General features: G+C 32.1%; 4 protein-coding genes across 7 annotated transcripts in view; 1 reads left to right on the top strand and 3 right to left on the bottom strand.

Annotated features, from left to right (window-relative positions):
- Positions 1 to 25,103, bottom strand: part of LOC127898670 (non-symbiotic hemoglobin 1-like) — a 55,050-nt gene that overhangs the window by 15,722 nt on the left and 14,225 nt on the right. The window contains exons 2-7 of one of the 4 annotated variants that reach the window (XM_052432025.1): positions 12,522 to 12,559; positions 12,294 to 12,449; positions 12,081 to 12,207; positions 11,865 to 11,979; positions 11,620 to 11,736; positions 11,187 to 11,488 (exon numbers count right to left, since the gene is read on the bottom strand). In XM_052432025.1, coding sequence (XP_052287985.1) covers positions 11,351 to 11,488; positions 11,620 to 11,736; positions 11,865 to 11,979; positions 12,081 to 12,207; positions 12,294 to 12,449; positions 12,522 to 12,537 — 669 coding nt within the window. In that variant the 5' untranslated portion in view covers positions 12,538 to 12,559 and the 3' untranslated portion in view covers positions 11,187 to 11,350. Of the gene's footprint in view, positions 1 to 11,186; positions 11,489 to 11,619; positions 11,737 to 11,864; positions 11,980 to 12,080; positions 12,208 to 12,293; positions 12,450 to 12,521; positions 12,731 to 25,103 lie in introns of those variants that run through there. The other 3 variants (XM_052432028.1, XM_052432026.1, XM_052432027.1) reach the window with 3 other exon arrangements.
- LOC127899095 (hemoglobin-2-like) lies at positions 9,258 to 10,500 on the bottom strand. The gene is made up of 3 exons (XM_052432030.1): positions 10,277 to 10,500; positions 10,064 to 10,178; positions 9,258 to 9,677 (listed from the first exon to the last, which is right to left on the bottom strand). The coding sequence occupies exons 1-3, from the start codon at positions 10,498 to 10,500 to the stop codon at positions 9,423 to 9,425; spliced, it is 594 nt and encodes a 197-aa protein (XP_052287990.1). The 3' UTR covers positions 9,258 to 9,422.
- On the bottom strand, positions 13,283 to 16,520 carry LOC127899125 (plastid division protein PDV2-like). Its single transcript, XM_052432097.1, has 3 exons — positions 16,497 to 16,520; positions 15,747 to 16,049; positions 13,283 to 14,236 (listed from the first exon to the last, which is right to left on the bottom strand). The coding sequence occupies exons 1-3, from the start codon at positions 16,518 to 16,520 to the stop codon at positions 13,574 to 13,576; spliced, it is 990 nt and encodes a 329-aa protein (XP_052288057.1). The 3' UTR covers positions 13,283 to 13,573.
- Positions 18,526 to 19,289, top strand: LOC127899096 (uncharacterized). The gene has a single exon (XM_052432031.1). It carries the CDS (start codon positions 18,617 to 18,619, stop codon positions 19,148 to 19,150), a length of 534 nt encoding a protein of 177 aa, XP_052287991.1. The 5' UTR covers positions 18,526 to 18,616; the 3' UTR covers positions 19,151 to 19,289.

Raw genomic sequence — 25,103 nt, 5'->3', positions numbered from 1 at the left:
AGAGCTTCTCGTGCTGATAGCAAGCTGTGAATCAGGATGAATAATTCATAAAGAAACTAAAACAACTATAGATATTGCATACACACCAATCATATTTTGCCACCTGTAGCAATAATTAATCACTCGCAGGTATGACCGTCTGCTCATCTCAAAAAAGGAAAATGAAATGAGAAACGTCGCGTCAAATTAGTCTATGTAAATAGATTTTCCCCTCCCAAAAAAAAGTATGCGAATAGTTTGTTATCATTATTATTCCTCTTTTTTTCTTTTTGACCTGGTTGCTTCCCAGAAACAAAACATTAATTAAAAAAAAAAAAACTTATTTGCGACGGACAAACGATATTATCTAATTTACTGTGTGTCCATTAATAATATTTGGACATGTATGCTTTTTTTTTTCTCTTATAAACCACTCATAAATTATTAGACAATGGACAGTTCGTTAGAAATATATTATGTAAGTTGTTGGAATTTTATTGATATTTTAAAATATTAATTTTCCACATTTGAGAAAAGTGAGAGTAATTATTTTTATGTTATTTTAATTTTTTAATGTTTATTTATTTTCTTTCAAAAATGTGAAAGATGTCAGATAAATTTGAATAAATAGTGTACTAGAGTTACATCTTACATGCTGCATTACTCATAAATTAATTCTCGATTTGCTTCAAATGAGGCATGCAGCTGGCAGTTAATTAAAAAAAATGGCAACTCTAATGTCTTACAACTGGATCCACATGTGACATTTGTGAAGTATTAGATTCAAAATGAGCAACGTCGCAAGTAGTAATGGCAATTTTGGGACGGGATTGAAATATATTTTTATCTTATAAAAAAATTTAAAGATAGAAATGTGATATTTTTTATTCCAATTACATATGCGGGACAGGAGTGAGATTGACAAATTTTATCTCATCCCATCTCATTATCGATTAAGAATGAAAATTTTTTCAATTAAGATAGAATCACACAGGATTCCATATCTTTTGGGACGAGATTGAAACATATTTTTATCTCAAAAAAAATATAAAGACAAAATTGAGACATTTTTTCATCGCATTTATATATATGGGATGAGACTGAAATTGATAAATCACATCCCATCCCATTCCATTACCAACCCTAATCGCAAGTGAACAAACAGGAGCAGTCATGCATACAACAGAAATTATTAGGTTTCAATATCTTTCAAATGTCTGTCAATCTGGTTGATCCTGTTAACATTAATGACTCTCTGTCTCGGATGACCTCAATTAGCTACCCAGATGGAACAAATTTTTGATCCACTTGATGGGCAAGATATTTGTTATGATTATGACCATTATTGATCAATAAATTAATCAAATTGTCATAATTTATATTAAACGGTATGTAGGGGAATATAATCAAGGAAGTTAAAAAATTTGCATTCGTGATACTTTTATACGAAATCTTTTGCATATCTTTAATTAGTTTGCTTAGCCGCCGCATTATTGTTGCATATGTACGTTGAAAATCTTGTTTACACACGTAAATTTATGATCTACAGAGTGCTTTAAAAAAAAAAAAAAATCTATACTACATGAGCTTACATTGGAAACCACTGTTGGGAAGTCAATCTTTCCATCTTCTAATAAAATAATCCGTTGATTGCTTTTTTTCTCCTTTTATATATCACAATCCTCTTCAACATACACACAATTCATCATTCTGATCAAGTTCTCTCAATATCTCAAAATTACAAATACAAAAACACATTGATGCACAAAAATGGGCAATTGTACAGCTCCACAGTACAAAAACAATGGTGCCGATATTGATTATCTAAATTATTGGCCAGCCACAGCAAATATAATTCACTTAGATGGAAGGCTACAAGAATTCAAGCAACCGATCAAAGCCATAGACATTCTTTCTCAGAATCCGAATTGCTTCCTTTGTAGCTCAGAATCAATGTTCATCGGCTCTCAAGTGCCACGGCTGCCAGAAGATGAAGAACTTCAAGTGGGTCAAATTTACTTTCTCATGCCACTATCAAAATCTCAAGCAACACTAACTCTTCAGGAATTATGTTCACTAGCTATAAAGGCAAGTTCAGCAATTTCTCATGTGAACAATATAAATTGGTGTTGAGTATCCGGTGGCCAAATGTCACCGCTATGAAGTTCCGATGGGATTTCAAGCTCCGATGAGGCAGAGTGATCAGAGAATTGAGTAAATATTTTTAACTTTTGCACAAAGGAAAAAAAAAAAAAGAACTGGACACAAGAAAAATATGTGTGGTGACCATAGCTGGAAGCTTTTGGATTATTATTTTTTAATTATGTTTGATTTTAGTGTGTAACGCGTATTGTTTTAATTAGTATATACTACTATATATACTTATATATGGTATCTTTTTGAAAATATTGTGGCTCTTGATATATAAAAAGAGGCCAGGCTTAGCTAGCTCGATGTAAACACAAAAGAGTAGTCAAATTAAGCTTTGGAATTAGCTAGAGACAAAATTAAGAAATCATAATTAACCGAGTGGATATTATTATTTTTAGTTCTTGCACTTCCTGTATTTTATTATATATAAAGATTCCGCATAATACTGGCAATATTCTAATAATATTTATCTATTAAATTAATTCCACGCTCCAAATGATATATTACATATGTACCTTTATATTAAATTAGTATAAGAACATTATGTGATTCATCGATCATGTATGAGATTTTTATCATGAAGATGTTAAATCTGTGACCTGATAAAAAATCTAATTGATTGAGTTTGAATATATATTTTGACGCGAATTAAAATCTCTTATCGGTTATGGGAACTTGGAATAAAATCTTTGCATTAATGGTCTCGTTATTGTAATGAATTTAATTACTCAAGAATAGAGGAATCCATGGTTGTCAATTCAATTTTCTTAACAGTCAGGAAAAATCTTAGAATAATGATATAGCGATAAACTCTTATATAAATTTATTTTGTACAAACTGATGTGGGTAATTAGAGATAGATAATTTTTAAGAAATTTTATTTAAATGATCATTTGAGTTTGAATTCTACAAAGATTAAAATTAAAAAAAAATTAATATAGACTATTTTAGTGTCTCTATTTTTTTATAAAGAATAATAAAATAATTAATAATAGTTCCATTAGGGCATCAGCCTTGGATTCTTCTTCTCCAGAGTTGGAAGCTACAAGAATTCAAGCTGCCAATCAAAGCTGGCCACGCCCTCGCCTGGAGTTAATCACTGGAATCACAAAGCTTCTTAGCTCATAATCCATGCGTAATATTGTATATAAAACTCTCACTTGCCCTCCTTCATAGATAATTGTTAGAATACTAGTTTGGCCATACTAGATGGCATGAAATAAAAGTTGTTGACATACTTAACTTGGTCATACTAGATATTACGAATTCATGAAAGTTTACAAGTACAAAAAAGTTTATATAAGTTTCTTTTTCCTTTAGTTTGTCTCGTTCGACCTACTCGTTAGGTAGCAGTTGATCTTCTTACAGAGTTTGGTCTGCCTCATTCTCTCTATCTCTTGTTCCAATTCTTTTTTATCTGCACCTCTACTTTGGACACCTCGATGTCCACTTTGGTACTCTCTAAATCAAGGTATTTTCCCAACAACAAATCGAGTGCAAACTCTAGCCCAGGTAAAATATTTTCATCATTCTTAACTTGGCTTTCCTTCTTCAAATAATCAACCATCTTTCCCTTATCTGCAATCATTTTGTCTTTTTCCTCGATCACTACATATCACGACGAGCAACCTCCTCATCCAACTCTTTTGCCTTCTGTTTCGAGCTCTCCTTCTCAGCCTCATCAGTTTTAGCCCTCTCTTTATATATATATAGCAAGTGACTTTGCTCCTTGTTTAATTACCTGGTCATTGTGTTTCTTGAACCGACACCTTAGGTAATTGGCCTAACAACATCTATGGATTTCACCTTTTCTTTTCTTGGTATTTTAAATAAAATGAAAAGACATTAGAACATTATAGGTCTATTAGCGAAATATTAATTTTTCGTTAAGTTGCATATATTTAAATTATATTTTCATTTCTTAGATAAATTAAAATAAGTAAATTAAAATTTTCCTCTATGGATCAACCTCGAACTCACTGAGATATATTATAACTAAATAATCTTTTATTTGGGAGAAAATTAAACACTTTTGAATCGTGTCAAGTTTTTTATTTACAAAAAGTAAAAGGAACGAAAAGTAAAAAAAATGCAAAATAAAAATAAAAAGTAAAAAAAAATTTCTCCAGTAACGGTGCCAAAAACTTGACACAACTCAAAAGTATTTAATTTACTCTCAAGTATAAGAGTGCCTTGTTATAATATAGATCGGTGAGTCTGAAATCAATCTACAAAAAAAAAAATTAATTTGTTTATTTTAATTTATCTAAGAAATGAAAATAGAATTTAAATATATGCAAGTTAATTTAAGTGAAACTATGAAATTAAATTAGTTAAGGTTATGGATCCACTTTTAGTAGTAAATACAATTTAATAAATTCTTTGTATTTTTATTTTATGCCCAAAAGATTAATTGTATAAATTACAATTCTTTTTCCATTAATTTTATCATGGATTAAGTACTTAGTGTGCTAAAATTTAACTTGCCTACAATAAGTCAAAATACCATTTTACCAAACTTTAGTCTAAGATGTTAAGAATTTATTGTACCAAAATCCTATGTTTGCCTACAATAGATCAAAATTTTAAAATATAAAATATAGATAAAATTGGATAGAAATAATTTAATTTATATAATTAAAAATAGAATTTGATTAAATAATTTTTTTTTACTAAGAGTTTCACTTTACCCTAACAATTAGTATTTACCTAAACATAATTGAAATAAGGTAATTATTAAAATTAAATTATAGATAATTAAAAAAATGGTACTTGAAAGTTGAAAATAAAACTAATTTTATTTATTGAACATATATTACAAAATATTAAAACATAATTAAGATAGAGAGAAGAGAAGAATTTGGGAAAAAAGAAGTGAAGATAGGTGTAGAGAGGTATGTTCTCACCCTCTCTATTTATACTAATTCATAATCAATCCACACCACACAGATAAATAAAGTCAATTATATTATGACCATACATTTGTCCTACTAACAAAATATAAACCTAACTTAATGTCGGTTTTTTAGTGTATTACCATTAGGTGTCTACTAGCTGCGAACCTCATCGTGTCAAATTTCCTTTTTATTCTCGTTAATTTGTGAATGCTCGCTCTTAAATCTTAATTCAGTGTTTATGAATGTTTGTGAATGTTTTGCACCTTAATTTGTGTATATTATCGCAATAAACAAGCACATGCTATATGTGGCAGTTAAATTGCCTTCGAATAGTATTCTATGCCTAAAATGTGTTGATGAGATTTGATCAAACCAAATGGTACAGTATTGATTTCTCATATTACATGTATATCGATTAATAATGACTGACTTATGATTTTTCTCCATTAATTTTAAGATTCAACTCGCATTTAGTCCGGATCGTTAATAAGTTCTGGTTTTAATATCAAAGTATGAGGGTACTTGCATAACCAATTGACATCACGATGGCCTTGTTTCATTCATGAGAACCATATGCTTCAATCTTAGACTCTTGAATCTTGTAGTGTCTGGGATTTTCTTTCAACCAAGGAATCCAAATTAAGTACATAAACTACTGGGGGTTTACAAATTTATATATCGATCCATATACAGTAGTAACAGTTACGAGAAATTGGAAACTGATTTTAGATATGGTAAGAGTTTTCTTTGATCCTAACACAAGTTGGCTGACATAACCAAGCATCGATACAAGTGAGTCGATACTTGGGCAATCATGGTGATTCCGTCAACATGAAGTCAGCATCGTGATCCTTCCACAGTAAATTTGGTGATTTTAAAGATCTGCATGGTGGTGGGGAGTCGAGATCACTGAACCGATCATATTTCCAAGGAGATGGATCTTCAAGCTGCTCCTCTGGCAGCTCTTGCAATTCCAAGTATCTTGGAGGACTCACAGGCTGAAACAGAAGGAAACAAGCATTTATTTGAACAATCCCAAAGCTACGGAAATTTACCATAACAAAGAAGCAGCGAAAATGAAATGAAGACTTGTGAAGAGGGAACAAGATTCAAACTGACCATCAGTTCACTCAACTGCAGAGGCTCTGCCTGCTTCAGAAAACCTAGAATAAAAGAACAAACGAAGAAAAACTCAGTGGCAAGGCCACACATATGGCACCACAAAAGGCTTTGAAATACTAATCAAACTTGTTTATACCATTATCTAGTCCCACTGTCCTCAAAATTTCATCAATGTCCACAGCTTTAGTCTGGGCTTTGATGCATTCTTGATGATTGTGTAGAAACCCTTCCCCTGCAATATCACTGACATCTTCCTCAGTCGCAATATTAGTTTTGCATTTAGATTCTTCTTTGGTGCCTCATGCAGATGTGGCTTCTCCCAATTCGAAATATCAGAAAGTGCTTTTCTGCCACTGGTCTGCAGCTTCTCAAGTGCTTTGGAGAAACTTTTCTTTTCACTTCCATCAATTCTGATTTTAGATTTAGAAGCACCAATCAGTCTGTCAGCAAAATTGTTGGAGTTCTGCTTTTTCAGTGACTGATTCAGAGTAAGATTCACAGAATTTGATAAATCGGCGAGAGGCTTCCTTCCACCAAGCCCTCCTTTCTTAGAAGCTTTAGAGACAGTGCTCTTGCCCCCAGCAGCCGCTCCCATAGTGATTATCAAAGTAAGACCACAAAAACCTTGAAAATCAAAGAAAAATCAATCAAACACTAAACAGCAAGCATCAGTGGAGTACCATTGGAGCGAATATTCAAATTCTGATCATGGATGATCGGACCACCATGTTGTGAAGCCATCGACTATGTGTCTTCGGAAACTCAGATTAATACTCAGCAAGGATAGAAACTATTACCCAGTATAATAGCAGAATTTAAGAACTAATATAGCTCATTCAAATTCTTCACACAAAAGGAAATTGCACCCAGCAAAGCAAATCAGACAGGGTGACTTCACAAAATGCTAAGTAGTCAGGGAACTCACTGCAATCTTAACCACCCATGCAATCAATTCTCAGTTTTTCACTCTATTTGAGAAAGTAACAAAGGCAACCATATACAAAATCCAAGATGGAAAGACAATGTATTATGTACTTCATATATTATACACCTGAAGTATGAGATATATCTTACCATTTTAGCATAAGGCTTTTATACCCTAAACTATGAATGAATGACTTAATAAGGGTACTCTATCAATGCAAATTGTTTCTCCAATCTTCCAAATACAAGAACACAATTTCTTATTTTACAGAATTTCATTTCAAACAACATTACATGGCTGCATCATCAAGACACTAAAAAGAAATATAGATATATATTTTTTCCAATCAGCAGTATCTGGAATGAAAATTTCAAAACGACCGACAAATTTCTTTAGTTATTTGCAAAACCTAGTTGATTTTCTGAGAAAACCCAGAAAGAAAAAACGAAAGGGGACTCGAAATAAGAGGAAACTGTTAATATAAAAGGACTTTCTTGAACCCTAGATCAAAAAAATCTCCGAAATTTACAGTTAATTTCTAAATTATCCCAAATTTTCCTCAGAAATTGAAAGCAAAAATATCTGAAAAGAAATTTTTAAAAAGTAAGGTTGAAGAGGAAAAACACTCACATGAAAGAAGGATATTGATAGAAAGATCTTGATTTTAAGATTCTTGATTTTCTCGGTGTTTCCAGTAAATTTTTCTTGCGTTTTTGATATGCAAAATCACTCTATTCAGTTTTAACAACAGCGTTCGCAGTTCTGTTCAGTGTTCACCATAAAGCAAATGGGGTTTCCAACTTCCAACGGTAACTCACTCTTTCTTTTACATTACTACCCACTGTTTCGCACAAATTCGCTATAACGCCATTTTCAAATTCAGCCGTCTGATCCCTTCCAATTTTCATCCTTATTAGTCTATGAGTGCTGCTCTTTACCCCGAATTTACTCCCCGAATCTGCACTCCGAAAAACAAAACGCACCGTTTGGTTTCCCTCTGCTCTTTACCCCGAATTTACTCCCCGAATCTGCACTCCGAAAAACAAAACGCACCGTTTAGTTTCCCTCTCCATACGTGTTGCTTCATTTGCTTTCCACTTAGCTTTCACTTTTTCTTTCACTTTTGCTTTCACTTTCCACTTCCTTCGTTTGCTTTCACTTTCACTTTTCCAGTTAGCCCCGAAAAGCAAGGTAAACACGAACAGCAAAACACAAACAGCACCACGGACAGCACAACGGCTCCGATTTTCTTCAGACCTTCCCTTTTCCACTTAGCCCCGAAAAGCTAAACACGAACGGGACCACGGCTCCGATTTTCTTCAGACCACGGCTTCAATTTTCTTTAGGCAAATTCTTTCCTTGGTTCTTAACACCGTTGGTAATGTGTTGCGTGTGCTTCTGTTTTCTGTGATTACTTACTTACCCCTAATTCATTAAGTTTACAAACAAATAAAAATATAAATAGATATTATTAATTAATGATTCAACAAATTAATTATTATTAATTAGTTATCCCTAATTTATTAAGTTTACAAACAAATAAAAATATAAATAGATATTATTAATTAACGATTCAACAAATTAATTATACAAATGCTCACGGTTAAGTAAATTTAAATACAAATACTCATGGTTGAACTCACAAATTAAAATAAAACATCTCAAGATTCATAAATTAAAATGAAATAACTCAACATTCATAAATTAAAATGAAACAACTCAATAAATTAATGTAGGAACAATAAATGCATACGAGTTTTGTAATGTAGAGATTCAACACTTTCACAAATCAGTTATGATTTTTCAGTTTCCAAATCAAATCCTAAACTTAGGGTTTTTCACTTTGTAAAGCAATGAACTCCTCTTTCTCTTTCAGACCTTCCCGAAATCAAAGGAAATAACAAAGAAGGAAATAGCAAAGGAAAAAGCAAAGCAAAGCAAATAAGTGGACCACAGCTTAAACACAACAAATGAAATGAAATAAGTGGACCACGGCACGTTGACTATCCTTCCCCAGCTTTTTCCTTTACATAAAGCAATTGAAAACACGTGATTCAAAAGCAAAGCAATACCAAACGGTGCGTTTCATTTTTCGGGGCGCAGATTGGGGGAGCAAATTTGGGGTAAATAGCTTTTTCCTTATACTATTAACCGTTCGATGAATTCATACATCAATGCAAACATTAGGAACAAACTTTTGTTATTAAGATTCAAGAGTTGAACACAAGTGATTATACAAAAAGGCACAAGAAACACACGTGGGTACCAATGTAAAGACTAACAAATAAACAATGCTCTTTTTGAAATTCTTTAATATTACAGGGGAAGAGAAATTTGTTCAGGAAACTCTAAGAGGAGGGCTTCATCTCCGACTTAATGGCTGCAACCAATTGATCGTAAGCTTCTGACCAGGCACTCTTCATTTCTGGCGACCACATCTCTGGTACTGCCTCTTTTATGGTTTCCAGTAGTGAAAATTTTGTGACCTCAAAATGCTCATTAACAACACCATATTTGAAGTGGACAGCTCCTAATTTTTTTAGAGTTGATTCTCTTACTGTCACTTTGCCTGCTTTCCTCAGTTGCACTGCTGATTCACACGTCTGTAACACAACCAACACAACAAAAAAAGAAGAAAAAATTGAGGCAAAGCATTGAAAAAGGTAAGTGTTGAATGTTGATGAGCTTATAGCTAGATTATGTTATCAAGAGCGGAATTATGTTAGGGTCTATGTAACAGTAGTCCCCATGTTAAGAAAAAGAAGAGATAATATAAGAGTCCTAATTGAAATTTAGCTCAATTATTTAGATAAGGCTCTTAATTATAATTTCCCCGTAATGATCCTCTTCAGATAGAAATCCTGGCTTCGCCATTGGATTGGATGTTATGAAAACAACAATATTAGCATTAAATGCTACAAAATTAATTTGGATTAGGTGATGGTAAACGGGCAGTAAGGATTAGTAGCATATAGGCTTAATTCATTACCATAACAAAAACAGACATGGCGTGGGGCTTGAGCTTCTGGTTCTGCTCTAGAGGCACATTTGAGTCTCTCAAGAATGAGAACAGCTTTTGGGCTGATGGTGCAATCTCAAAGATCCTACATATATACAAGAAAAACCCAGAAACTTTCAGTTGTTAGTACAATGATTATAACAAGAAAGATTTTGGATAAAAAAAAGAAAAAGATTAGCTTACCTCAAGAAGAATTTAAGACCCAATTCTCCAGCATTCTTCTTCATTACATTCCATGACTTGACAACTAAAGCTTCTTGCTCTTCAGTAAAGGCTCTACCTTCGTTAATGTTGGCCATTGATTTCTTTTGGACACCTGAGGATTGAATGTGATACACAAAATGTTGTTGAATGTTGATCTGTGGCGATACTGCATACAATTTATACATTAAAAATGAACTCTTCATGGCATTGAACAGCCATTTTTGATGGAATAATATTCAAAAACAGGGGGCTATAAGATCTATTCTTTGACAAAGCGCACATGGTTTTGGCAACTTGAGGTTGGCATGATGTATGCATTGATAAGCATGATTGCTTGACCATTATTGCATCAGATTTTCATTGCACGTAACTTGACCTTTGACCAACAACATAATTTGACCTCTGACCATTATTTTATGTTTCATTCATCTAGAACTTTCTATCAATATAATTGTGCCACCATTAGTCATCGTTGCCGATGTTGATTTTATAAGAAATAAGAAGTGATTACTTCTGATTGGAAATTTCTATCCAAGTTTCAAAGTTCTATAAAATTTGGGTAATTTTTTATTTGTACATTATCTGTTGGACGTTGGCCTGCAGAACTGTTTGCTTGCGCGTTCAAAGTGGATCTTTGCAAGAAATTAACTCAACAATAATTTTTCCCATTTAATTTATGTGACCAATATTTTGAGGATAGTTCCAAATTACTTGTGATAGCAAACTAATGAAAGAGCTTTGCAATATCTTTGAATGGGCCTTCGACATGCATTTTACAGAGTTGAATTAACAAGATTATACGTAAAAGTTAATGAATTTTATTTTTCCCAATCCCAAAGAATAATGTGGAAAAACAAAGATTAGTACTGCAGCAAAAGAAGAGAGATAATTACTGATAAGAAAACTCACAAATGATCATTAGATTGCTCTGTTTGGAGAGAACTGGATCTTAGATTAGATCAACACAATATTCGATAATTGATGATTACATGACATTTTTACAATATTATTTTTTTCCATGAAACAGCATCACTTTTACATTCAATCAGCAAATTATGAAGGAGGCTTCATTTCAGTTTTGATGGCGGCAGCCAGTTGATCATAAGCCTCCGCCCAAGCATTCTTCAACTCTGGTGACCACATTTCAGGTACTGCTTCCTTTATGGTCTCCAACAATGCATACTTTGTCACCTATTAACGCATACAAAATATGTCACGCACTCTTAAATCGGCATACATACTCTCTTCTAAAATCACAGCCTATCAAGTAATGAAGTAAACATGCGAAAGAAGAACCATACGAGGCTTAATGATCGAATTACCTCAAAATGTTCATCAGCAACTCCGTATTTGAAATGGGTAGCTCCCAAGTCTTTTAGATTGGACTCTCTCACTGTAACTTTGCCAGCCTTTCTAAGTTGCACTGCCGATTCACACGTCTGCAAATTATAAAAGAATCTATCAATATTCAGTAATCTTTTCTACAGAGAGACCCCATCACGTTTTGTTTTAGCATTCAATTTTCTAACTATTTGAGGAGGACAATCAAGAAAAGATCAAAACTGACCATAACAAAGACAGTCGTGGCATGGGGCTTTAGTTTCGGATTCTGCTCCACAGGAATATCTGAATCTTTGAGAAAAGTGAACAGCTTCTTTGCTGATGGTGCAATCTCAAAGATCCTGAAAAATGTTTTTAGTCCCCTATTAGAAGGTTGATCCATTTCTTAAGAACATCACTTATGATTACTAAAATATAGTAGGAAGGAAGGTGTTGTGATGACCTCAAGAAGAACTTAAGAGCAAGTTCCCCAGAATTTTTTTTCATGGCATTCCAAGATTTGACCACTAGAGCCTCTTGCTCTTCTGTAAAAGCAGTCACGTTGAAGCTTCCGCTGTTCCTCCTCACACCTTTGTGAATTCATAATGATAATTAAGGGGAAAATAATGGCTGAAAAAAGATCAAAAGAATAAACACAGAAGAAAGAAAAACATACTTCTGATTGATTTTGGAGCTGTGCAAAAAAGACCCTTCAATGATCCATCCCTCATCTTCCATGAGAGATTCACGTATTGTTGATGCCTAACTCTTGACGTTGAGGTTGCAAAAATCTTACTCAAATCCCTTGTATCACACTTGTAGATGACAGAATCTGAAGTAAGAAAGTTCGTAATTAGCAAAAGATCAAACATAATTTAGAAGAAATAGAAACAATGAAACTTGCCATTTGAGAGTAGCATGGTTGTAGCTTTTGAAGCAACACTATGAATGGCCACAAGATGCAGAGCAGAAAATTGAGGGAGACTATATAATAATGATCACAGGGTTCTTTTATATTGGAATAGTTTTAAAGCACTACGAGATGTCGCTTCACCAGTCGACTTCACTTGGTGAAGCAACTTTAGCCACATGGCTACATATGAAAACGAAGGGACATTAAATTAATTAACCTTTCAAGCTTTGACAGAGCCAACCATTGCTTATATTATAAATGAGTGTGTTTAACTGTGCATGCATATATATATTATTTATTATCTGAAAATTGAAAACAATGGGCTTGCGGGCAGAAAACAAAGACTGCCGTATTGGCCAAGTCCATTGCACCGACGATCATCCAAAACTATGATGAGCAAATCCCTATGTTACATTCAATGTACCATACATAATTTACAAAACCCACACAAATTATGGGACCCATATAATTATGTGATTTTTATTGGTTATGTATGATACATTCAATGTAACATAGCAATCCATGTATTAATGTACTTCAACTGAATTTTTGATTACTCTAATTTGTGAATTAAAAATCTTTAAATTATCCTCTTTATTTTTACAAAATTCTCGAATTATTCTCATATTTGATCAAAAGCTAAAGAAAAATAAGGGTAAGTTAATAAATTTTTTTTTCTTAACAAAAATAAAGGATAAATTTAGATTTTTTTAAAAATAAAGATGATTTGAAGATAATCAGGAGAGGAGAGATAATCCAAAATTAACCCTCGGTAACACCAAGAATGAACACCAACAGACACTGATTAACATCATTTTCTTGTGCAAACTATTGACATGTAGCTTCGGACTCAACAATTCATTGATCCTTAAGATGTCAAGTCTTATCCAAATCAGTGAGGCTCTAACGAGTATTAAGGAATCAACATGACAGATATTTCTCATAAAGCTCAAGAAAATCATAGGCCGTTGGAGAGAGAAAAACTACACTAGACAATGTCAGAAAGAAATGAGATATACACATTTGGAGGATGGAATTACAAATTAACCACTCCCATAATTGATATCCGGCTTCACGGCAACTGAGTCAAATGGGATTTCAACCCTCTCCTTCACAATGCATCGTGCTTCGCCACCCTCAACAACCAGAACTTTCCCAGGTGGACATTGAACATTAAAAACTGATCTCTTCTCATCAATAACTGGTTGCCTAAAAATGCCCAAGAACTTCAATGGGGCACTTTTCTTCCCAAGATTTTGTGCAACTCCTGACATGTTTAATACGTAAACCACACCAACAAGTGGAAGCAACGTCTTGGCCAATGAACTAATAAAGTGTCCAAACCCTTTCCTTGATGTCATTGATCTAGTTTGCACTTGGTTTCTCTCAGATTCATATATATTCTTATTCCCTTCTTTCGTTAGTTCACCAGTGATCACACCATTTTGTACTGACTTGCGTGGGTAACGAAATTGCGAAAGATAGCCATTTTCTAAGGTCAGAGACTGAGGGAGGCGATTAGGATATGGAGGAAGGAGGAGATCATTGTCATGCTGAACTGTTTCCCCAGCGAAAGCAGATGCTTCATGTATGACCTCCAAGTCCTCCCCTCCGTACTCCTTGAGCTTCTCAAGTAACATCTTGCGGCTGAACTCAATCTCAGCAAGTGCAACTTCCCTGTCATAACGTTGCTGCAGCTGTAGATTCTGAGCAACAAAATGGAAACAAGATTTTCAAACCACTCTATTATCAACACAATGTGACCCAAATTATATCATCTATTAACAATCATTATGTTGAATATGCACTCTCTTCAACACTTGATAGCACCTTCTAAAACTACAGAGAGAAGTGAATGTTAATGAAAATCTTGCACAAGTAGACCTAGCATTTGAAAGCCCACCAATTAAGTGGAATAGGAATCAGCAGGGAAATGCTAGTCAAACTATTCAAAATCTTTCACAAACGGGCTGGGCAACAGAAACTACGAAAACAAGCTCATAACAAGTAATATGATGGATAATATTGGCTGTAGAAGCTCACTGACTGAGCAAGTGGAAATCTAAAAACCTAGCTTCTTAAAAGATCTGCTGAAATCATACATCATCACAAGAACTCTTTCCGATGAATATTCACACATTTTTCTTAGGTCAGCGGCTGACAGCAGATACAAACAATAGGGCCACAAGTCAGTTTGTCCCGAGGTCAGTCTTGGATAGTTGTCCTCCTTTCAGGTGTGTAGTACTAGTTTTCCCAAAGCATTATGTAGTTCAACAAACATCAACTATGGGGAGGACAACATAAAATTCCAACTTAGTATGATGTAAAAAATTTTCACCATGATCAATTAAAGTTGCTATGACTGTCTAAGTAAAAAAGAAAAGAAATTTTACATTGATGCATAACAAATATAGAAAACCAAAGGTTATCCAGTTATCCACCACGTAAGAAGCAACAATTACAAGTAATTTTGTTTGCCAAGTACAAAGTTGATACTTTTTGCAAAATATGTACAGTGCACAGCCACAGCACAGGGATGTTAAAATCGACAAATTTAGCATTTATACCACATTGAAGGCCAACAACACAAGGATATCAAGCATGGTCAAGCATCTCAAAAAAATACTCTATTGGAAGATAGAAATTAGAGTCAGAAAGTTGTATATAAGATGTTAAATTCTGAATCTAGGTTAGTCATATGTTGCACAATTCAAAATACAAGATTTTAGAAGTCATATCTAGAAAACCTAAAAAAAGTAAAAAGTAAAAGACCTTATTGTACAAATTAAAATATATTAAATGAAAGATCATTACATTTTCAGGGCAAAGAAATACGAATGATACTGCATGCAACAAAAAAACCAGTGAGAATGTCTCAAGGAAGCCAACAGAAGCAAAGGACACATTTTGCAACAACCCAATTACAGTTAATTGCAAAATTCTAAATATCTCAATATTATTTACAAGATTTACGTAGGCATAAGCAAGAGACATCATGCACCTAACAAATCACAAAGATTCACATCCCAAATTTTCAGCAATAACATCAAATACCAAAATACGAAAACACATAGTCACAAATTTCTTTATCTATTGACATAAAACACTAACTTAAAAACCAATTCTTGACACAAACAAATCAAGAAAATTGATTTACAATACTGTTGACATAAAACACTAATTTAAAGACATGGGTGTTTTTCATTTTTCACAAACCTGCAAGTTACTAAGCTGTGCCTCCAGCGATTCAAGAGCCTGATGAATACTCAAAAGCCTCTCTGATTCTTCACAATAATCTTCTTCCTCTTCTTCTCCATTAGCGACAACACCCTCTTCTTTTTCTTGCTTATCAGGAGATAAACTTGCTTTGTGGATACATTTATTGATCTTTAATCTCAGCTTTGCGGCTCTTGCCATAACCAAGTGTATAGGAGAAGATATAAAGAATAGTAGAATACATTTTAATTGGCGTAGTGTGGATGAGTATGTTGCGCAGCAACCCGTACGATACTTAGACAACTTTTAGTACAAATTTGCTAAGTAAGGCTATCGAACTTCTCAAACTAGTCAAGTAAGAATACTTGCAAGAAAACTAGAGAGATGGGAGCAATATGGCCAAAGGGAATTTTATTACTTGAAAAGAGAATATAAGAGAACTTTATAAGGATGCTTGAGTTGTTCGGCATGTGGTGTGGTGTTTGGTGTTGAGCAAAATGGTGGGTGCCTTCTCCTATTTATAGGGGGACTTACTTAGTTCTAGAGAGTTCCGCAAGTTGCACAAGTTACCTAAAAATCTACTAGGTTGTAGAATACATAAGTGTAGAATTATTTAGATAATACAAGTTGTAGAGATGAATTCTAGAATCGAGCAGGGCTTGTTCACTTTGGCTTGTGAATTTGGACTATCCGCTTACTAAGCGCATCATGGTTCATTAATTGTATGAGGCGGCCTATTGTTGAGCGTACCCTCTTACTAAACACATCCTGCATTTGAGCGGACTTTTCTAAGCGAACTCATGCACACCAATTTAGCCTCTGTTTGTGGCAAATTTCAGCGGCCCTTAACAATAGGCATGTATAGATTTTTGTCTAATTAAATTATGAGATATAACATTGATTGGATGCTTTAGTGTTAGGTCCGGTCAACCTTTTTAAAATTGCGAGTTAATACAAAGTAAAAGTACTTAAATATCTTTTTCCCCATCCAAATTAACCATAAAATGTAATGGAAGGGGTTTTGCTGTCCTTTATTGAAAATTTGAAGGTCTCTATGACTATTTATTCAAATTATAGAGGTGTAGCTGTCATTTTCCCTTATTTATTTTTACTTAAATCTATGATCCAACCCTTCTCCCGGTTCAAAATCTTAGGTCCTTTTTAATCTTGCAGTTAAAACAATAAAACAATTCTTTTCATAATGTTTTGTCTAAAAAACATTTTACAAATTTTTTAAATATCTATAGATTGTAACTATTAAGAGAAAATTACTACGTAGATGGTGGGCATTAACTACTATTCTTTATTCCAATGTTGCAAATGTGATAACTACGGAGCATTCAGTTTTTTTTTTTGCAAATTTCATTTTTTGTTTTCTGAATTCAGGAAACACCAAATATGCTGGACAAGCTTTGCTCCGTTTTCAACTGTTAAATTTCGTAAACAATACAATAATTTAAGTTATCAATCATATTATCATATTATGCATTATTTTTTTAAATTTATGTAATATTTATTTTAGACAATAACTACTAAAAAATGAACAACGAAATGACTTTGACGCAACGATATATGTATCCGAACATAATTAATTAATTTAGTACTTAGTCCACAAGCAATCAACTCAAGTTATCCGATGATCTTATTCAAAAAAAATAAATCAGAAGGATACCTCAAATAAAATAAAACAAAATTAAAGTGCAACAGCTTTGTCAAAAAGTGATGGAGAAATAATTAACCTTTTAGCACCGCGTGAATTGTGACTTGTAACCATTATTAATAAAATTAAAATTCCCAGTTCCTTTCACTGATTGTTACCACTTGACGAATAAAAATTAATTTTTTCATTAAAGTATCATCCTCTTGTGAGTCACGACTTTGAAACTATTGATTGCCGCAGTCATGGAATTTTTCGCTGAGTGCAGAAAAAATTATATATATATATATATATTTTTTTTTTTTTTTGAGTGGTAGATTCATCATAAATTCTTGTAAGTCTAGGTCAATGCTTTGTATCATTAACTGAAATCCAATTTTTTTTTTAAAAAAAACGCTTTCTTAAAATATATTATTTTTAAACTGGATATACTGCACACACAGAGACTCAAAACCTCTTGATTGTAATCATGGTTAAGACAAAAAAAAAAAAGAAAAAAAGAAAGAAATTTGATATACACTGTTCAATTAAGAAAATTACTACTCTTTCAAAGGCCTATCTTCTGAAAGTGGTTGAGAAGCATTATCCCACCCAATGGAGAAATTCGACGAGTAGTTTTATAATTAATTAAAGAAATTGTGGAATTTCCCGTGTCATTTTGAATGGTTTTTCACCAAAGTTATACGTTACCTTCATTTTAAATTGGTTCCTTTGAACAACAAATATACGATATTCGATTTGTACTAATAATTAATTAGTTTCTCCAGTACATATACAGACCAAAAATTTTAGCCTTAAGCGTTTAATAATCACCTTCTGCATTATCAAAACGATAAATATTAATTAAATATTCGTGGTCTTATATGTATGTTTCTTGTGTGGAACGTAACTAGCCATTAGATTGGAAACAATCAATTCTGGAAATGAAGACGAATCACGAGCATCCCCAAAGAAACGGCAGCACATAAATACTTGCTTAAAATGTTTAATTAAAAGCACGTTGTGGAAGGAATAATGTATTTTTGTTTTTTCCAATATGACCAATTGAAGGAATATAAACCAATAACTAATTAATTTTATTAATTAAATAAACCCTAAGACAAAGAAACTTGTATGTGTGTATATATATATATATATATGTCTTCTTCCTCCCTCGAGTATCTCCTCACTCTTCACAAGCTTGTGGAATAATTAAATTAAGAACAATTTATATATGGGTATTTGTAACTCATGTGAATCAACTAATGTAGCCACGGCAAAGGTGATACTCCACGATGGCAGGCTTCAAGAATTTGCATACCCAGTTAGGGTCTCACAAGTACTAGAGAAAAACCCGATGAGTTTTGTATGCAACATGGATGATATGGATTTCGATACCTTTCTTTCGGGTATTAATGGCGATGAAATGCTTCAACCGGGCCGACTATACTTTGCCTTGCCGGTGAGTTGGTTGAAGAGTCCTCTTAGAGGTGAGAAGATGGTTTCTTTGGCAGTGAAAGCAAGTTTGGCTTTGAATAAGATGAGAGGTGGCCGGGGAAAGTGTTGCGGTTGTGTGGTGAAAAAAGATGATTTTTGGTTGGATTTTAGTACTAGGGTTTTGGGTTCGAGCAGTCCGAAGATAGTAGTTGGCGGTGGTGGCGACGGTAGTGGAGGATCAACGCTAAATCGAAAGGGGCGTGGTGGAAGAGGTAGGTTTACTACAAAGTTAAACGTTATTTTTGAGGAAAAAAATGATGATCATGAGTGATAAAATTAATGATAGAGATATAAATTCTTTTACAAATTGATGTGTCGTAAAAAAATTGATATCATAATTTTCACGTGTCCATTTTATTAATTACATTAAATTTTTATATTTTTATCAACCAATATATAGGGTATCAACACATTGCTTAATTTTAAAACTTGTATTACTATGATGCATGTATTCTTAACTTTTTTTGTTTGTTTGATTTTTAAAATTTTGTAGGGTTTTTTTATTATTGTTGAAATTCAAGAATTAAATATGGAATGGATTTTATACCTTTTTTTAAGTATTGAAACTGTAGAATAAAAAGAAGCCTTATATAAAAAATTCACTTAGGGCTCCAAACACTCTAAAGCTGGTCTTGATTAGGTCGTATATGAGTTTAATGATTAGGTTTAAATTAGTTAATTGCTGTTACACAAAATTGATTTTGATCAAGAATGGAAGAAGCATATATATATATATATATAGGGGAACTGTTCCAATTCGAGACTCCCAGATTGGAATAGTGTCCAGGCTGGTGGCTGCACAAGGTGAGGTCCACATGCGGCCGACCAAAAAAATAAAAAGAAAGCCACCAACGAAATCCAACATCCCTTAGTGGATTCCGGGTCTGTGATGCAATTACTACCGTATATGTATATAGTCTTTTTCTAGTGCGAGTGCCCTCATTTTTTTTTAGCGAATATGTTAACTTGAACGATTTAATAGAGTTAATTTTTAATACTATTAAATCACATGGTTACATTGTATTAACTCTAATAAGCCTTATTGCTTAACAATATGTCCCTATTTAAAAAAAAAATTAGGGTGCCTATACCTGAGAATTATACTATATATATAAGAGAGAGAGAGAGAGAGAGATCTATAGTGACACTCAATATAAGAATAACCTCTACACGCTCATAAAATATAATGGTCCCAATTTGCGCTAGTTATAAATAAGAATAAACTCCATATTATAATAAGTTAAAATTCGTCCACATCCCCATATTAAAGACTTTGCCTTCACATATTAATAATTATCTATGTATTATAAAATTTATATGCCATGTTGCATTAAATGATTAAGATGAAATAAAGTATTTTTATAAAGCTAGTTGGGACAAAGATTCATTCTTAAGATTTGTTATCAAATCATCGTATAATATTTATAGAATTTACGTTAATAGAAAAAGATTAAAGAGAATGCAATCGTTTAAACTTTTAATTTGATTTTGTGTATTCTCAATACCATATAAATGCATTTATTAGTTTTTTTTAAACTATGTATATCTCTTTTGTCAATGCCTATACATGAGATTTGACATGCTTCTAGGGATGGCAATGGGGAGGGCAGGGGAGGGGACCAATCTCCCCGTACCTATCCCCGATATTTTGCGTATATCCCCATCCCCTTCTCGTTCCCGTCAGAATTACTTGAGAGAATCATCATCCCCTCCTCGAATAATAACAGGGGATCCCCAAGGGTCCCCGATCCTCGAATAACTAATACATTTTTTGTTTTCGATTTTGAGTTAATCATATTAAAAATAGAAGTAAAGTTTGAAATATATCTTACATTAATATCCATTACAAGTCACATACATTAAATTAGTAAGTAACGCAGCATGGAAGAGATACAAACTTCTTTTACAAACTATCGTGAATAAATTAATAGTCAAATACAAAATCATTACAAATAAAATCGAATTTAGATTCAAAATTAACTTTTTCAATGGTGGCGTGGGCACTTAATAAATGTGGACTAATCCATTTACAGCACAATAGTTAAGTCGGAGCAATTAAGAGCAAATATTAGATTAGATTAGATTAAATTAAATTAGATATTAAAATTGTGATTCGATGTGGGCAATTATAACATCTAAAAATAAATAAATAAATATATTTAAGTTTAAAACATTTAATGAATATTAAAATAAAAACAAATTTTTTGGGCTAATAGAATTTACCCAGTTTTTTTAATGTTTTAAATAAAAATTTAGGACTTTAATTAGTTAATTAGGCCTAAAAGTTTAATAATATAAATATTTTGATATTTTTTATTTTTACCAATATTTATAATTTTATAATTCAAATTTTATTATTTATTTACTAGTAATTTTAAAAAATAAAATTAAAATTAAAAATTAAAATGGGGAAATGGGTAGGGGATGGGGATTCCACCTCATCCCCGTCCCCTCCTCGAATAAGAAATTGGGTAAAAAAATTTCTCCGTCCCTTCCCCGAATAAGAAATTGAGTATGAAATTATCCTTATACCCTCCTCGAATGGGGAAAATCCCTGAGGATACCCGTTTCCGTGGAGATTTTTACCATCCCTACATGCTTAATTAATTAATTATTAATATAGTGCATATTTTACTTTTATATCACTTACAAATTAAAGATTACTAAGTCAAAATAATAAATTTTTATAACTATATCTCTATTAAATTATAATGTCCGCCTATTAATAAAATTAGTTTGGTCCTAACATTATATTTATAAAATTCTTTTTACTGTATACACCGCGGCGCGCGGTGTCATTCATTCTCTTTTATAAAGGAAAGAGCATTTGTAATTTCCTTTATGCAATGGAAAAAAAAAAGGGTACGAAGCTGGAAAAGCAAAAAAAAAGTGAAAAGTTGAATGCCGTGTAAATCGTGGAATATTAAAGCTTGACGCCAAGACGAGAAGTGATTGACTGAACAATGATTGACTAATAGGAATTCAAATTCAATAAAGTGCATTGGCAAACCCATTGAGATTTTTGTCATTCTTAAATAATAAGGTTTAGATGGATGCAATAATATAAATTTAATATATAATCGTATTCTAATTTAATAGAATGAGTAGTTATAGCTATTATATTCTAAATCGTTAGTAGAAATGATTTATTATTATTTAATAAATTTGAATTGAATTTTTTTTACGTTATATACTTCCTTAAGGAAAAGGTAAGTTTAAAATGAAATTAAAAGAAAAATATAATCCCATTATATGGAATCTGAATTAGAATGAGACATTCAATAAGATGTCAAATATTGTTTTTTAGGAGTGGGGAGGAATGTATATATACATGCATATGTGCGTGTGTGTTCTAATTTGAGAGTCCCAGATTGGAATAGTATCCGGGACAAATGCTAGCGGCCTCTGGATTTAAATCTAAATGCCACCAATGGCTGTTCATGATGGGCACCGCCATGTCTAGCCACAGCACAAAGAAAAAAAAAGGAAGCCACCAGGTTTCTCGGGCAGTGATGCAATCTGGGACCCTTGGATTAGATCACTCTCTCTCTCTCTCTCTCTCTCTCTCTCTCTCTCTCTATATATATATATATATATATGCGGATGTAAAAATATGAATTTCGCACAAATTCATTATTACACCATAAATTATGTCGTGAATCTATACGAAATTTACATTTATGTATTCACACATGAGAATTATTAGATATTTAAGATACTTTTAAGTATTTAGTATATTGGAAGCAATTATACAACCAACTAATATATTTTATAATACGTGTAATTAAATTTAACATATCTAGTATTTGTATAACTGTCTTTTTAAACAAATATGCACATGATAGAAAATCATTTAATTATTTAATGACTGGTACCTTTAATATATTTTATTATATGCTCTTGGGGAGGGTTGTTTGCATTGAACCTTAATTATCTTTATCAATAATGGATTATGCTTTTTGTTTCCCCTTTTTGTTCCCCAACAAGAACAAATGAATATACCCTTAAATGGAAAATCCCATAGCTAGGGGTAAAGTCTTAGTCCAGCTTTTGACCGGTATTTTCCATCAAAGTTAAATTGGCTTTGGCCGATTGGCCCATCGACCACTCGCATGCGTTAAACACAGTGAAAGTGATTTTGTTACCAATGATATGAAAAAGTTTAAAAAGAAGAAAAGGAATGAAAGCTCCGGTAGCACTAGCAATAATTGATCAAAACGCAGGTCTTGTTAAGAGTCTTCCCACCAAAGAAAAATAAATGTGAAAGATACGATCATTCACAAGAAGCTGCAAATTTTTAATTACTTAAGTTCCCTGTATTCACCTCGATGCTTTCCCAGCGAGGCCGCAACAAAACAATAATATAAGGCCACGGCTACGCAACGCGTGTGAGAAATTTCCATCCTTTTGCCCAGTGAATTCTTTTTTCCTCCATTTTCGATAATTACTTGAAATAATATTAATTAAATGCGTAGAGATTCGTTAAGTTTTTGTAATTTTAACATTATTGTAATTTTAACATTATACATGTGTCACTCTGTTGGATATTAATTTTTTCTCCGGTTTCATTGCCACAAAGTTGGGAGTTATGAGTCCCATGAGCATGACATGCTTTATATAAATTAATTCTCCATTTCATTCAGGCTGTGTTTACTTTTTAGAGTAGAAATGAGGAGTGTGGATTCCTCCAACTCTAGTATTTATTTCAACAAATTAACTCCGAATTAAGAATTTCACTCCGTGGGCCCCATTCATTTTTAGAGTGGGGAGTAGGAGTGGGACTCCCATGGGTCATGGGGATTGGGAGTGGAAATCCACTCCCACCTCTCTATTTTCTACATTTTTTAATTTAATTTAACTTAATTTAATATTTTATATTTAATAAAATAAAATAAATAGTATTATATTTATTTGAATAATATTATTATATTTATTTTTAAAATAATAGTACTATATTGATTTGATTTAATAATTAATAATAATAAATAGTTTATTCTATGAAAATATTAATTTTGTGCTAAATAATATTATATTATTAGTTTATATAATAAATTTAATATAATTATATTAAATAAAATAAAATAATGTTTCATTTTATATTTACCCTCTTTTTATTAAATTTACTATAATTATATTTAATAAATATTTAAATAATATTATATTTATTTAAATAATATTATTATATTTATTTAAATAATATTATTATATTTATTTAAATAATATTATTATATTTAACTAAATAATAATTTGGTTTGATTCTAAGTCTAAATTACTTAAAAATAATATTATTATATTAATAGAGAATTAATAATATTACTATAAACCATCTTTATTTGAAAATATATTATTATTATATTTATTTTAAAATATTAGTGTTATATTTATTTAATATTAATAATTAATACTAATAAATAGTTTATTCTAAGAAAATATTAATTTCATACTATGTTAATAGTAAAAATATTTCATTTATATTGCCCTTATCAATAATTTTTAATTTATATAATTAAAATTAAAATTAATAAAATTTTATGATGTTCATAATTAAGAATATTAATAATTATTATAAATTTTCAAAGGCTTTGGCTAAGTTACGTTAAACGTAACTTACGCCAGATACAGCAACAGTGGTAGTGATGGGACTTGTCACTGTTGCTGTGCCTGACGTAAGTTACGTTTAACGTAACTTAGCCGGCTCCATTTTCAAATATAATAAAATAAATGTTTATTCATTAAATATGTTTTTTATTAACTTTGTAATTAAAAACTATAATTCTTTAAATAAGGATAAAATTATAATTTGAAACTATTTACTCCCAATCCAAAACAAAGTAAACACATAAATTGAATTCTGATATCTATTCGATGCTTCCATTTCAGTGTAAGTAAACAACTTACTCCCACTCCCACTCCACACTCTCAATCCTAAGATTCCCACTCCTCAGGATTCCCACTCCAATCCAAAAAGTAAACGCTACCTCAGATTAGGCATGTCCGTTGAAAAATACAGTGAGAATGTATGTTTTATTCCTGAGAAATATCATATTTATTATTTATAATCTTATTAAATATTTAATTATCTGTTTTATCTCTTCCTTTAATAAATAACATATAAAGTTCACATTTTTTGTTCTTTTTGTGTGTATTAAATCATATAGTATTCGAAGACCACATTGAGTCCCGACTAATCTAGAGTCGAGGCGGGTAGAACCACTAGAGCGGCT

The sequence above is a fragment of the Citrus sinensis genome, chromosome 8, assembly GCF_022201045.2.
Source record: "Citrus sinensis cultivar Valencia sweet orange chromosome 8, DVS_A1.0, whole genome shotgun sequence".
Lineage (NCBI taxonomy): Eukaryota > Viridiplantae > Streptophyta > Magnoliopsida > Sapindales > Rutaceae > Citrus > Citrus sinensis.
This window is presented reverse-complemented; position numbering and strand designations above follow the sequence as displayed.